Genomic DNA, 14,790 nt, shown 5'->3' with positions numbered 1-14,790 from the left:
CCTCCACCCTGCCCTGCCTCGCTGGGGCACCCTCCTGCACCCTCCCTTTCAGCGCCTTCAGCCGTGCGTGGCTCTACGCCGTCAGCCGTGTGCTCCTGATCTGCCTTCGTTATTGCTGTGTATAGCCCGAGGTCTCGTACAATCTAAAGCGAACGTGTACGGCAGCTGCTCATACCCTTTCAACCACCAAGCACGCTTTCCAGGTAGGTTTTGTCGGCCCTTCTCCGATTCCACTTGTACGCATAGCTCCAGTGCTATACCGTCGAACTACGGAGGGTGGCGGTACTGGAACATGGCATGCACGCATGCCGGTGCCGCGCTGTAGGCCACGAGCCCCATCGGAGGAGGACACCTGCGGTTGCTCAGGGGCGCAGACCTGAGGACCCTATACGTACTCCATGACACGGCACAGTGCGAGAGTACCGGTATAGCCCGTGGGTATAGCCTCTCGAATGCATGCTCCGTCACAGCAGAACGCCAGAATGTTACGACGCAGTGCCAGCGCCCAAGCAAGAGCCCCAAGGAAGGTAGTTGCCAGTGCGCCAGCTGCCGTCCCCGCTGCGTCGGACGGGCGGGTTGGTACCACTTACACGGTAGTTGACGGACACGACGACGACAGCCCTGTCACCCGCTTGCAGCAATATGTCACAGGCATCACACGCGCCATCCGTCTGAGTACGCGTCGGTAATCTCGCTAATCGCACGCTACCTTGCAACAATGCGTCCGACCGCCCTGTGTCACGCCGCAAGGCCCCGCCACTGCGCCGCAACACTTGTTCCGAAACACGCGCCGCGCATCACTCCTCATCGCTGCTGTCGCCGCCCGAATCAATCTCCGGCAGGGACCCCTCGCTGTCCTCGCTCTCGTCCCCAAACACCGCAGCCGCGGCTGACGCACGCGGCGCCACAGCCGCAGCCGCAGCAGCAGCTGGTGCAGGCGCAGCGGCGGCCGCAGGCGCAGCTGCGGCGGCAGCTGCGGCGGCGGCGCGTGTGGTGCTGGCGGGCGCCGCCGCCGGCGCCTTGGCTGCCTCCGCGTCCTTGCCCTTGCCCTTGCCAGCTGTGGCCGGCTGCCGCCCCTTCTTGCCGTCAGTGCCAGGCGGCGGGGCCGCGGCGGCAGCCGCAGCGGCCGCTGCAGCTGCGGCCTCGGCCTCCTTTGCGGCCTTGGCAGCCGCCGCCTTGCCCTTCTTGCCAACCTTCGCGGCGGCAGTGCTGGCAGCGGCGGCGGCGGCCGGCGGCGCCGCTGGCGGCGTGGCAGCAGCCGGCTTGCCTCCGCCGGCTGCCGCGTCCACATCCATGGCCTCCGCCCCGCCCTTGCCAACTGCTGCTGCTGCCGCCGGCTTCGCTGCCGCCGGCGCAGCCGCAGGCTTGCCTGCCGCCGGCGCAGCCGCCTCCGCCACCGCCATGGTATCCTTGACCACCTCCTTGACCACCTCCTTGACCACCTCCTTGACCACCTCCTTGACCACCGGCGGCAGCTGCGGCTGCACAGGGTCCACAATGCTCCACAGCCGTGGCCGCGGCAGCTCCAGACCCAGCCCGCCCGACACGCCGCCAGCACCTCCAAAGCCCAGGCCCCCGCCGGAGCCGGCTCCCGCTGAGCCCAGGCCCACGGGCGGCAGGCCGCGCGGCCGCAGGAAGGGCTCCAGTGCCGCCAGCCCCTCCCGCGCCGCCGCCGCCAGCTCCAGCCCGCCGCCGCCCGCCGCCGCCGACTGCAGCAGCGCCAGGCCCTCGCTCAGGAAGGGCGGGCGGCTGGGTGTCGGCGCCGCCAGGCTCGCCGCCAGCAGCCGCAGCGCCGCCAGCCGCAGCGCCGACACCTGGCCGGCCCGCGCCGCCGCCGAGCTGCCCGGCTGGCGGCTGACGCGCAGCGCGGCATCGGTTGTAACCGCCGCCATGTGGTACGCCAGCGCGTCCAACTGCCCGCGGAGGTCGGACGGCAGCGCCGCGCCGGCCACCAGCAGCAGCGCCTCCGCCGCCGCCATCGCCGCCGCCTGCGCCGCCGCGTCGTCGGCGGACGCCACTGGCGCAACCTCCGCCGCCACCGCCGCCGCCGTCGCCATGTCCATCGCCGCCAGCGGGTCCGCCGCGGCGCCCACACCTCCCGCCAGACGCGCCTTCTTGGCCGCCGGCGGGCCGCCGCCCAGCGGTGACGCCAGGCGCGCACCCGCCGCCATCGCGCCGCTGCCGTACCGTGCCGCCGCCGCCTGCTGTTGCTGCTGTACGGCACTGAGGCCGTACAGCTCAGTGACGAGCGCGCCGGTGAGCTCCGCCGCCAGGGCGCGGCCCGCCATCATGCCGCCCAGCCGCAGTACGGTTGTACAGCTGTCGTACATGGCGGCGCGTACGGTGGGCGGCATGGCGCACGACAGCCCGCCTGCGCCGCCGGCCTTGACCCTGAAGAGTAGAATGATGAGTTGTGAGAGGAGTGTGACGCGGGGGGTTCCATTTATGATGACGCGGGGTGTGGGGGCATGTGCCAGGGAGTAGGTCCGGAGCGCTCTCACCACAGCCGGCGACTAGGGCATATGTCCCACCACAGCAGGGGCAGGAGGAGCCCGGCCACCGCAGGGCCGTTGGCCGGGACCTCCTCCCCAACCACTTATCCTCCCCAACCACTTATCCCCCGATTCTCCCTTGCCCCTATGGCCCTCGCCTGACTTGTCCCCCTCCCTCCCCTTCGTCCCCCTCTCCTCTCCCCCCTCCGCCCTCACCTCCTGAGCTGCTCGCACAGCAGCCGCCCCAGCGGCGCCACCAGCGGCAGCAGGCAGCCGCGCGCCGCCGCCGCCGTCAGCCCCAGCAGCCCCCAGCCCAGTCCGGACAGGTAGGGCAGCGCCGACAGCAGCTCGGACTGGGCGGAGGAGGAGGGGGCCACACGGCCGGGGGCCAGCAACGCTGTGTAGAGGGGGCAGGGGCCGGGGGGAGAGCGAGGTCGGAGAGGGAGGTCGGAGAGGGAGGACAGTCAACACATCAAGTGACCCAGTGTCGGAACCGCCTGATACATCCTGCCGCCGCGGCTAGTCTTGATGTCAGACAACTCCGGCCGGCGTGCGTGCACCTCCACCTCCACCTCCGGACAACCCCGCCTTGAACACTAGACCGACCCACTCCGTCCATCCCCTTCCCTTTCCCTGCCACCCCCTTGGTTGTCAATCTGTGGAATGGAGTGCACTATCCCTCCCTCCCCTGCCCCTTTTCCCCCATCCCGCCTCACCCGCCGGCTCCAGCCTCAGCAGCCTCTGCGCCGTCAGCAGCAGCACGTGCGCGGGCAGCGGCACCGCCGCCCCGCAGCCGCCGCCGCCCGCCCCCAGCAGCGCCTCCAGCAGGTCCACCAGGCCCGCAGCCACTGCCAGCGCATGGCCCACACCCGGACGACCCGACAGCGACGACGTGCCGCCGCCGCTGCCGCCGCCGCCGCCCACGAAGCCTGCCGGCCCCAGCAGGCCCTCCGCATCCGCCGCGCCTGGCGGCGCCGCCGGCGCCTCCAGCATCTCCCGCACCCGCGCCCCCAGCCCGCCGTCCACGCCCGCCCCGGCCTCGCCGCCGCCGCCCCAGAAGAACATCAGGTCCAGCGCGGCGTGCAGGGACAGCAGCGCACGCCGCGCCAGGCCGCTCCAGGCCTCGGCGTCAGCGGCGTGCGCGCGCGGCAGCAGCGCCAGAGCCCGCGCCGCGGCGGTGCGCACCTTGGTAGGCACGCCGCCGCCTGCGGCTGAGGCTGCGGCTGCGGCTGCGGGCGGGCCGTCGGCTGCCGCTGCGGGCAGGGTGGTGGCGGCGGCGGGTGGCGGCGCGGCCAGCAGTGCGGCCAGCTGGGCCTCCAGGGCGGCGGCGTGGTTGCGCGCCACGGAGGGAAGCGCCGTCAGCACGGCCCGGGCGGCGGTGAGGGCGGCCCAGCGGCAGGCTGTGGGGGAGGAGGGGGGGTTGGCAGGGATGTTGAAAAAGCGGTGCAGGGGGGCGGGGGAAAGGGGGAGGTGGGGAGTGTGTACGGTATGTGCGGGGTACGGTATGTGAGGGGTGTGAGGGCGCCCGGGCTGGCCCGATGCTGCGGTCCGGACGCGAGCAGCGCGGCCGAGGGGTCGGGGTGTCTGCCCCCTCCTTCTCCCCGTACAGGCCCGCCCTCACCCTTCCCGTACATTCTCACGTCGCGTCCACCGCGCAGTCCAGTGCACCTCCTGTACCGCCCCACTCCCCGCCCCTGCCGACCTCGCCCCCCTAACCCCCTTGCCGCCCCCCGCATTTGCCCCCCCCCCCGCCGCCGCACCCGGGTCCGCCAGCAGCGGCGCCGCCAGCTGCAGCGTGCGGCCTGCAAGCGCCGAGGCGTCGCGGCGCACGCCCGGCACCTCCAGCAGCTCAGACAGCCTGGGGGTGGAGGGGGTGGAGAGGGAGAGGGTGGAGAGGGAGACAGGGGTGAGGAGGGGTGGGAATTGGGGAGGGGTGGGAGTCGGGGAGGGGTGGAAGTTGGGGAGGCGAGGAGTTGGGGAGGCGAGGCGGTGCGTAGCAGCACTGCAGAGAGCTTGTGTGTGAGGCCCAGCCTGCTGTCGTTTGTGGTATGACGGCCGCAGAGCGCGTGTGCCGCGCATGGGGGCGCGAGTTTGTGATGGCCACGGCGGCCAAGTGCCCCGCTCCCCCCCCCGGCCCGCCCCCGCCCCGGCGCGCCCACCTGCCAAACAGGTCCGACAGCGCCAGCAGCGTCGCCGCCCGGACCGGCCCGCCGCCGCCCGCCGCCGCCGTCGCTGGCTCCGCGCTGGCCGCCTTGCGCAGCGCGTCCAGCAGTACGGCCGCCCACTCGCCGTACGCCGCCAGCAGCGGCCGTACGGGTACGGCGCGGCAGGCGGCGCCCAGCAGCAGCGCCGCGCCGGGGCGGAAGGCGGACTGTGAGGCGTTGGTGCGGGCGCGAGGGTTGGGAGTGAGGGTGCGGGGGCAGGGATGGAGGCGGATGGGGTTAGGGAGGTAGGGAGGTAGGGTTTGAAATACCGGGGAGAGAGACTGGTGGCGCAGTTGAGGGGGGTCGAGGCGGGTGCTGCTGTGGGGTGGCCGCGGCACTCAGCAGGCCGACTTGCCGTGCCCCTACCCCACGGCCCCCTAACTGATCATGTTTTGACCCCCGTCCCAAACCGTAGCCCGCCTTCACCTCCGCCCTAACCCCCTTCAAGTTCCCAAGTCTCCTCCCCTTCAAGTGCTCCCTCTTGGTAATCCCACAGCCCTTCGCGCCGTGGCACTTAGTCTTGCGCCTTGCGGCCAGTGCGCGAAAACCCCCGGGCACATGTCTGACACGCACCTCGCCCTTGCCAACAAGCTTCAGCAGTTGCTCAACCAGCTTGCCCTGCAACTCCGTCACTGGCGCCCAAAGACCTCCCTGAGCGCCATCGGGGCCCGCGGAGAGCAGTCCGCTGCCGACTATTAGCTGCGCGACGGCGGCGGTGCGGTCGGGGCTGAGCGGCTGCTCAAGCGATGCGATAACACTGCGAATTAGGGTGCATCTCAACGATGCTGCCGCTTCAATACTCATTCTGAACAGCTATCGCGACAAGAATAACAAATGTTCGGTGCGCGCAGCCCGTCGAAACGCCCCCTCGTTACTGCGTAAGCATACCGATATTGTAAGAGCTTCCGTGAAAGTACAATTACAGGTAACACGGCGAGGGTCACAATTTTGACGGGAGAAGATGGGCGACCGCAGCAGGCGCGCCACACTTGAGCTGGCCACCCTGGACCGTGCGCGCTAAAGGCAATCCATGTAACACAGACACTTTGTATGTTCGGGTACTATACACCTCAGTCGGCAGCAGTTTTATTGGAGGACCGGCAAATCCGGAAGGTCCCTTCACGTTGCCTGGACCACGGCTTGGACTGAAACACTGATATTCTTAGCTGTCATTTGCAAGATAACGGATGACAAACCTCAGCTGGGCGAGCTACCGGCCCAGAACTGGATGACTTTGACCTGCCACAATTTAACAAAGCGGTGACAGGAGCAGCAGACGGCGGCAAAGACACGCCTGAACTGTTTGGGTAGCCAGGAGGCGTAGCGAAGGGAACGGGCCTGGCGCCAGCCCCAACCGCCCCAACCGCCGCGCGGCGGGCGCAACCTTGACACGCATTCATGCCGCTGCGGCCGGGCGTCTGCGCCTGAGCCCCGAGGCCGGCGGTTGCGTCACCGATGTGCAGCAGGTCTGAGCAGGAGAGGGCCGCAGGCGGGGCGGCAGCTGCTGCACCTGAATCTGACGACGGCGTGTCAATTGCAGAGGCTGCAGCGGCAGAGATGGCAGCGGAGGCGGCTGCATGCGCCAAGCACGACAGCTCGGACGCGGCAGTGTTAGCGGACGTCGCCGCGGCCGCTGCCGGCTTGTACGCAGCAGCAGCCGCCAGCAGCGGGTCCGACCCAGACGACCACAAGCCGCTGCACCGCCGCTCCGGCGGCAGCGCCCCCGGCGGCGGCGGCCAGGATGGCAGGGGTCAGCGACAGCAGCGGCAACAGCGGCAGCGGAGCGGTGGTGCGGGCACTGCAGCTGGGGCCACACCCGCCGCCATGACCCCGCGCAAGCGACGTCTGGCGGCGGCAGAGGCCCCGGACCTGGACCCGGACCCGGACCCACATACGGACCGGGAGGAGACTGAGGCCGCTGACAGCAGTAGCAGTGGCAGCGGCGGCAGCAGCGACAGCGGGGGGTCTGGACAACGGCGTGTGAGGCCCAGGCGGCAGCGGCAGGCGCCAGCCAGCCGCAGCCGCAAGCGCAGCCGCAAGCCGGCCGCATCCAGGCGGGCGCTGGGCAGCCCGGCGTCGGGAGGCAGCGCGCGGCAGCGGCGGCGCAAGGGCGGCGCTGACAGCGACCCAAGCTATGACCCCACCAGCAATGAGGAGTCAGAGAAGCAGTCGGCGGGTGAGGACGATGAGGTGGTGGGCGAGGAGCAGGACGAGGAGGAAAAGGAGAAGGAATGGAATGAGGAGGACGAGGACGATCAGGAAGGGGAGGCGGAGGAGGAGGAGGCGGCGGCGGCGGAGGAGGAGGAGCAGGGGCTTGGGGACAAGAACTCAAGCAATGACGACGAGGAGGGCGAGGGAGAGGAGGAGGAGCAGATGGAGGAGGACGAGGAGGAGGAGTTGACGCCTGCGCCTTCCCCTCGTTCCGGCGGCAAGCGTGTGGGCAACATGGTCCTGAGGTCCAGGGGGGGCGAGGCCAAAACCGCCCACACGCCGGCAGCAGCAGCAGCCGCAGCCGCTGGCGCCAGCCCTGCCTTCAGCCCGCGGCATCGGCTCAAGCCCCTGGGATCGGCTGCCGTTGCATCAGGTCGGACTGCGCACTGTGTGTGTGTGTGTGTGTGTGTGTGTGTGTGCGTGTGTGTGCGTGTGTGCGTGTGTGTGTGTGTGTGTGTGTGTGTGTGTGTGTGTGTGTGTGTGTCTGTGTATATGGAGGGCCCGGGCGATTGTTGGGTTTCCTTTCGTGGCCGTTCCTTTAGGTTGGATGCTGTGCCGCCTGTGCGTGCGCGAGTTCCGGTTTATCACTGCTTGCGAACATAACATAACCCACATCCGCTGTTGCTTTTGTAACTAACACCGCAACCGCAGCCGGGGCTGTTGGCGGCGGCGCGGTGGGCGATGACGCCGAACTGGAGGACGATCTGTCGGAGGAGGGGGAGGAGGAGGAGGCGGCAGCCCAGCCACAGCAGCAGCAGCAGCAGCAGCACCGCCAGCACCAGCCGCAGCAGCACCATCAGGCGAGGGTGGCGGCGGCGGCGGCGGACCTTGGCGAGGACGACACGGAGGACGGGGACGACACGGAGGGCGGGGAGGGGGAGGGCGGGGAGGGGGAGGAGGAGGAGGAGGGGGACTCAAGCTTTATAAATGATGAGCCCGAGCCGGGACAGGAGGCGCTGGACCCCGAGGCCGTGGCCCAGGCGCTGGCGGCGCTGCGGCCGCACCTGCTGCCCACCTGGGAGAACTTCATCACGTGGATGGTGAGTGAGGTGGGGTCGGGGGTTTGGGTGGTGGGGTCGGGGGTTTGATTGGGTGGGGCCTGGAGGCGGCGCTGCCTGTGACCCGCGGCTGTGCACGGCACTACCCGGGGGGCGTGTGCGGCCCGCGGGAGCCACTACTGCGGTGTGGACTGTGCCCCTAGGGCTGGGGGCTGGGGGACTGGGTCGACGGCTGTGTGTATCGCTGTGTGTGTCGCTGGCTGTACCGCTGGCTGTACCGCTGTGTGTACGCCGCCCGACCTGCCCTGGTTGTCGCGAGTCCATCTTGACCTGTTGGGACACACATACGGCCTTTGACCTGCCGCCCCCATCTCCTCACACCTCGTCACACCTTGCCACACCTCGCCACACCTGCGGCCACAGGACAAGCTGGTGCGGCACATCCTGCGGCTGCCGCTGAGCGATGACGAGGCGGGGGAGCAGCTGCGGCTGGACTTCAGCGCAGTCGAAAAGTGCGTGCAGCGTGCGTGTGTGTGTGTATGTGTGTGTGTGTGTGTGTGTGTGTGTGTGTGTGTGTGTGTGTGTGTGTGTGTGTGTGTGTGTGTGTGTATATGTGTGTGCAGAGTGTGGGGGAGGGCGTCGGATGGTTCATTCCAATCCCAAGGCAAGCACGACCCACAAACGACTTTGTTCCGATCATGGCTAAACTAAGACCCGGGGTGGCAGGGTGTGTCTGTTGAGCCTAGCGAGTAGGTCCCAAGTTGTGATGGTGGGAGGTGGTCACGACACAGTCACGCACAGGCGCTTGCTTGCACGCGGCTTGGCTGCGCTGTCGCGGTCAAGGACTGCGCCCAGGCGGAGCACTCCGTACCTCAGCAGCTGACCGGTCAACACGCACGTGACCTACCACTACTGCGCGTTAATAACCCCCACCCCCTGCACTCCGCCAACACGCGCCACCCGCCGGCCCTGCAGGCGCTTCGGCGACGACCTGGAGCTGATGCGGTGCGTGGCCCCAGCCTGCCTGCCGCTGGGCTGATGTTGAGGCCAGAGCTTGGATATTTTCGTTGGCACACAACCACGTGCACCAATACCGGTACTACAATACCGTACGCGCGCCGACACCCTGTTACCGCAGCTTTGCAGTCGTCCACCACTCCGTAAGCTCGTCGGCCGCCTGCGACCTCGGCCGCATTCCTTACGCCTGCGCTCCTCGCGTTGCGTGTCCCCCGCCCCCCGCCATGCATGGCCTCCGCCCCCGCTCCCCGCAGATCCAAGGCCAAGTCGTTCCACTGGGTCCGGGCTGACCGGAAGTGGCGCATCTGCAGGTGTGAAGCCCGTGCGTCTGTATTTGTGTGCTGGTGTATGCAAGTTAGCGCCAGTGCTTGCGGGCGCTTCTGCTCCACTGCGGCATGCAGCCCTAAGACCTCACGTCATGTCATCATCCCGGCCTCCACCACCCCCACCCGCGCCGCTCACTCAGGCAGCTGCAGCGCTACCCGGTGCTGCTGCTGGCGCACCAGCCCGCAGCCCAGCACTACAGAGTGGCGGCGCCGGCGCCGGCAGCAGTGTCTGGCGGCGCTGGTGGCGGTGGCGGCGGCGGCGGCGAGGGCTGGCAGGTGGGGGCGGTGGCGGATGACGACTATGAGGAGCCGGAGGACGAGCGTGGGGATGAGGAGGGCTCGGAGGAGGACGAGGGGGAGAGCGGGGAGGCGGATGAGAGAGGAAGCGAGGAGGGAGCGGAGCGCGAGGACGATAAGGAGGAGGGCGAGGGCGAGGAGGACACCGGGTATCGCACGGACGCCCAGAAGGGCGACTCGACACAGGACGAGTTGCCGGAGGACCGCGGTGACGGCAAGCTGCGCTGCCGCCTGTGCAGCTCGCACCGGTGAGGCGGTGGGCGGGCATTTGCCTTGATGAGGGGGTGGCGGGCAGCAGCACATACACATACTAGGGTGCAGCACACACCGTGCCGACCTCTCACCGGCCCAGGTACAAGCTGCAAACATTATGATGAAATGATGAAGTCACAAGACTACAAATCACTCCATTGTCGCAGGAGCTATCAGCTCCACGAGGTGGGTCTGGCGGGTCGCCCCATCGGCAAGCCGCCGCGGCGCCACCGCAAGCACCCGCAGTGGAACGGCGTGCGCTCCTTCCGCACCGCCTCCTGCTGCCTGGGCCGGGCCGCCCTCTACCACGCCATCGCGCACTTCCGGCGGCGGGTGCTGGCGGCGCTGCGGCGGCGGCTCAAGGACGCGGTGCGCCTGCTGCTGCCGCCGGCTCGGGCCGCCGGCACGCCCCGGCGCCAGCAGCGCCAGCCACGGCTCCTTCGGCCGCTGCGGGAGGCGGCGGGGCGGGAGGTGCTGGCCGATGAGGCCTTCCTGCGCCGGCTGTGGGCGGCCTACACGTCGCTGCGGACCGCCGCGGCAGGGCTGTACGACGAGGAGAGCCGCGGAGGCCAGGGCGGAGGGGGCGGCGTGGCGGATCACGCGGGCTATGGGGTGAGGGCGCTGACACGGTGTTGTTCTCCACACCAGCCACTATGCATTACCCATGGGCATGATCATATCTCTAACACACACATAGTGCGTGCTTTATTCTTAGCACATGCACACACAAGCGGCCAGCTTATGTTCCGCCACACACACAAGCAAGCACACACGCTTGGCTGTTTGGGGCTACCAGTATCAGGCCCTGCTGACGCGCCGTGCCACCTGCTGCTGCCCACAGGCCACCGCCGCCGCCTGGGCCGTGCACCCCACACACGATGGCCGTGAGAGCCCGGTGCCGGGTGTGCCGCGCGAGCCGCTGCGGCGCACCTGGCGCCCGCCGCCCCCGCCGCCACCCCCTGGTGTGGGTGCCGCTGGCGCTGCCGATGACAACCACGGGCACAGCCCACATGGCGGGCACGGATACGATACTCATGATTGCGGCGGCACCGGCAAGGCTCGAGGCGCCGCCGCGGGCGTCGCTGCAGCTCAAGCGCTGGCGTCTCCATGCGCCGCGCGCCAGCAGGCACTGGCGCAAGCGGCCGCGGACACAGGGCCGGCCGAGCCTACCGGAGCTGGGGCAGGAGGTGGGGCGTCTGCTGTGACCACACCAGCAGCTACTGCAGCAGTCGCAACAGCGGCGGCGGCCCTGGCATACGTGCGCCCGCCGCGACAGCCGCACGTGACTGGGCACCAGATGGCGGCGGCAGGGTCGGCCGGGCCGCAGACCCACACGCAGGCGGCAGCGGGCGAACACACGGCCACGGCAGCGGCGGCGGCAGAAGAAGGACCCGCGGGTACGGCGGGGCCAGTGGCGTCGTCGCAGGTGACTTGCACAACTCATGGGCCCCTGTCACAGTAGGTACTGAGAGGTAGAGATGGAGAGACGACCCCACATGCAAAATGGCGCCGCCAACAATACTGCCACCGCTACCGCCGCTTCCATCACCGCTGCCACTGCAGCTGCCGTAGCATCGGCACGCGTCGAGGCGGCAGGGGCAGCGGTCGACAGCCGGGGTGGCGCCACCGGCCGCACGCAAATGCAAGCCGCCGCCGTTACCGCCGCTGCTCCCACGACTCCGGAGGAGGAGCATGAGGACGACGATGACTCAGTGGCGGTGCAGGTGGGGCGCCAGGTGGCGGCGGCCCGGGCCGCAGCTGAGCAGTGTCGTGCCGCCGCCCGGGCCGCCCGCATGCAGGCGGACGCAGCGGCGGCAGCCGAGGCGGCGGCGCGGCGGGCGGCGGCGGCGGCGGCGGAGCAGGCGGAGGGGGCGGCGGCGGCGGCCCGGGCGGCGGTGGAGGCGGTGCGGCGGGCTGAGGCGCTCCTGGCGGAGGCGCTGGGAGGACACAGAGACTAACGCCCTGGACGATGTGCGGAGAGGCGGAGCCCTTTCCACGAAGGCTTGATGTGCGGGAGCAGGCAGATCCGTTGAGTATCCGGTGTTGCACAGTTTAGTGTGCGTAGGCCGTTGCAAACCCTGGCAAGGATTGATTTGCTTGGACGCTGGTTGTCAGCCGTTGCAAATTGTGACATTGCTCGTATCTTCTGTCCATCTACGTTGTGGGTGACTTGGGAGGTCAGGCTCCGCATGGAGGTCTGGTCACAACACAGCAGCGGCGGGAAGTGCGTCCGTCATGTGCGGCGTGCGTGCGGACCAGCCGTGGGAATAGCCCTGATAACCTCGGGCCCAGTACTGCTGATCGCCCTCTGCGGCATAGCAGCCCTTCATAATGCTATTGAATGCAGCAAAGCAGCAGTCAACACATATGGCACGGCGCCGTGAGCGTGCATGAAAGCCGGTGCTTCTAGCGCGGTGCGGCGCCGACCCATTCCGGAGCAACCGCTGTACCCCTTCCGACACCGCAATTGGTCAGGCATTACTCCAGGAAGCGAGCAACACTTCGCCGACACTGAATCCCAGCACTGCTGTACACTCACTGTTGTTCAAGAACCTGCGTGTCACCACCAATAACGCAAATCCGCAACATCCACACGAGCCATGCTGTTGACCGCGCGCGCTCCAGCGGGCCAGCTAAAGTCCGTGTCTGCTACTCGCTGTCGCGCTGCTTTCGCGCCACGCCTGGCCAACCAAACCCGCCGTGTCGCTGCAATGGCTTCTGCTGGCGTCGCTCCGCTGGAGAAGACTGTGCTGGTGCCGATTGGCAATGGAACGGAGGAGATGGAGGCCGTGATTATTATTGACGTGCTGCGGCGAGCGGGCGCAAAGGCAAGAAGTCCCACAATTCATGGTTTGCGTGTCGCTTATCAAAATTAAAAGATTGAAGGTGCATGCGGATACACGACAGTCTCGCTGGGACCTCCTGAACAGCGACGCCGCTTGTCCACAGGTGACCGTGGCGTCTGTCGAGGATTCCCCGCAAGTCGTGTGCTCGCGCTCGGTGCGCTTGGTCGCCGACACGCTGATTGGCGACTGCGCCTCGAACACCTACGACCTCATCGCGCTGCCGGTGAGCGCGCATGCTGTTGTGCGGGGGTACCGGCGTACCTCCGCGACCAGCGGCTTCAAGCGGTCACGCCCCGGCCAACGCTGCTCGTCCCTCCCTTATAGGGCCCCACCTCACCACTGCTTTTGCCCCTAACCCAACTCACGTGCACACTTACACACATCATACACACACGCGCACAAGGCAAACACGCACACCGCAAACACGCGCGCTAACACACACGCACACGCACGCGCACTGCGCAGGGCGGCATGCCGGGCGCGGAGCGGCTGCGCGACTGCGGCGAGTTGGAGGCGCTGGTGCGGGCGCAGCGCGACAGCGGGCGGCTGTACGCGGCCATCTGCGCCACACCCTACGTGTTCCTGCAGGTAGGTAAGGGGGGGAAGGCAGGGGGGAGGAGGAGGGGCCGAGGGAGGAGAGGAGGGCACGAGAGGAAGGGGAGGGGAGAGGAGCAGCGATAGAAGAGGTGATGCCGTGATGGTAATGGACGAGTTGGGGGCCGGGGCGGGGGGGTGCGGAGTCTGGGGTGTTGTGTGGTGGACGAAGTAGGGGCGTGTGGAGAGCAGCACGTCGAATTGAGGCCATTCCCAACCCGCCTGCACACACCGCATCCCCCCCTGCCCCTCCCCACTCCCACCCCTACCCCCACCCGCCAGGCCAAGGGCCTGCTGGACGGCAAGGTGGCCACGGCGCACCCGGCCTTCAGCGACGGACTCAAGGACCAGAGGTGGGGAGGGGCGGGGCGGGAGGGAGGGAGGGCGGGGAGGGCGGGAGGGCGGGCACAGGGCGGGTTGGTGGGGCAGGCGGTGGCGGGAGTGAGGAGGGCAGGAGCAGGGCACTGCAGGGTACACTGGTGCGGCTGTGGAGGAGGGAGGGAGGGAGCATGGGAGATGGGGCAGTGGGCAACGCCAGGTGGTGAGACGGACAGGCATGTGCAGCGCTGCTTTTGCCTGTTTACCCTGGGACATGACAAGGGTCTGAAGGCATCGCCCCACACCGCTTCCCACACCGTGCCCTTCCACCGCACCCATCACACCACAGACCCACCATACCCTCCCCCACCCCCCACCCTCCCCCACCCCCACCCCCCGCCAGTCGCGCCATGGACCGGGTGGTGGTGGACGGCAACCTGACCACCAGCCGCGGCCCCGGCACCGCCTTCGAGTTCGCGCTGAGCCTGGTGAAGCAGATGTACGGCGAGGACAAGGCCAAGATGGTGGGCGGGCCCATGGTCATGTTCCAGTACTTTGTGTAGTGGGGGTTGTAGATACCAGCCCAAATCAAACCGAACGGGGGTGTGGGATGCGTGGGCAGGCAGGAGGCGAAGGAGTGAGGAGGAGGAGTTAAGTTGTTGTCACTGGTCGCAATCAGGTCCAGGGGCGCGAAGAGAAGAGGGAGGAGAGAGGGAGGGGGAGGGGAAGGGGCTGTAGGGCTGGAGGAGCCCAAGGAGCCCGGAGTGGGTTGGTAGAGGTGGAGGTGCAGGTGCAGGTGCAGGTGCGGGGGGTGCAGGTGCAGGTGGCACGGTGCAACATGCAGGCAACATGCAGGTGGTGGTGGAGGGCCGGATCTTGGGGATGATCTGTGTGTATGTGTGTGTGTGTGTATACGTGTATGTGTATGTGTATGTGTTGTGTGTGTGTGTGTCGTGACGTAATACTGCCACGGTTGCTGTTGCAGCCGCCTCAGCCGTAGGCGGTGCAGTGCGGGCCATTCATTCTTCGGGGTGCCTTGCGGGCTGGCATGCAGGAGCGTGGGACAATCCAGGGCTGCGTAAGTGGGGCAGCGCACGGTCCTGACGCCGTGCGGCGTATCGCTTGTGAGCTGCGACGTGCTGTGCGCGGACTTGCATTGCAATGGGCCACTAGTAGAACGAACAGGACCAGAGTTCGGTATGTGACCAGGATGTGACACTTTGCAATACGGACTC

At 68.3% G+C, this 14,790-nt stretch overlaps 3 protein-coding genes across 4 annotated transcripts; 2 read left to right on the top strand and 1 right to left on the bottom strand.

Moving 5' to 3' along the window:
* Positions 1–222: 222 nt before the first annotated feature.
* Positions 223–5,604, bottom strand: CHLRE_01g057061v5 (uncharacterized protein). Its single transcript, XM_043059060.1, has 6 exons — positions 5,270–5,604; positions 4,652–4,863; positions 4,253–4,350; positions 3,209–3,892; positions 2,709–2,889; positions 223–2,391 (listed from the first exon to the last, which is right to left on the bottom strand). The coding sequence occupies exons 1-6, from the start codon at positions 5,498–5,500 to the stop codon at positions 798–800; spliced, it is 3,000 nt and encodes a 999-aa protein (XP_042928974.1). The 5' UTR covers positions 5,501–5,604; the 3' UTR covers positions 223–797.
* A 150-nt stretch (positions 5,605–5,754) lies between these two features.
* On the top strand, positions 5,755–12,140 carry CHLRE_01g056696v5 (uncharacterized protein). 2 transcript variants are annotated; one of them, XM_043059059.1, is made up of 10 exons: positions 5,755–7,280; positions 7,559–7,947; positions 8,329–8,417; positions 8,881–8,910; positions 9,177–9,233; positions 9,389–9,793; positions 9,965–10,409; positions 10,639–11,194; positions 11,361–11,521; positions 11,597–12,140. In XM_043059059.1, the coding sequence occupies exons 1-10, from the start codon at positions 6,152–6,154 to the stop codon at positions 11,753–11,755; spliced, it is 3,420 nt and encodes a 1,139-aa protein (XP_042928973.1). In that variant the 5' UTR covers positions 5,755–6,151; the 3' UTR covers positions 11,756–12,140. The 2 variants fall into 2 exon arrangements, with proteins under 2 accessions (XP_042928973.1, XP_042928972.1); XM_043059058.1 differs by having other exon boundaries at positions 11,361–12,140.
* A 134-nt stretch (positions 12,141–12,274) lies between these two features.
* CHLRE_01g056331v5 (uncharacterized protein) lies at positions 12,275–14,788 on the top strand. Its single transcript, XM_043059057.1, has 5 exons — positions 12,275–12,625; positions 12,747–12,866; positions 13,109–13,231; positions 13,520–13,590; positions 13,959–14,788. The coding sequence occupies exons 1-5, from the start codon at positions 12,509–12,511 to the stop codon at positions 14,116–14,118; spliced, it is 591 nt and encodes a 196-aa protein (XP_042928971.1). The 5' UTR covers positions 12,275–12,508; the 3' UTR covers positions 14,119–14,788.
* Positions 14,789–14,790: the final 2 nt, after the last annotated feature.

Source organism: Chlamydomonas reinhardtii, chromosome 1 (genome assembly GCF_000002595.2).
Source record: "Chlamydomonas reinhardtii strain CC-503 cw92 mt+ chromosome 1, whole genome shotgun sequence".
Lineage (NCBI taxonomy): Eukaryota > Viridiplantae > Chlorophyta > Chlorophyceae > Chlamydomonadales > Chlamydomonadaceae > Chlamydomonas > Chlamydomonas reinhardtii.
The sequence above is the reverse complement of the archived record's forward strand: the minus strand, read 5'-3'. Positions and strand labels throughout refer to the sequence as shown.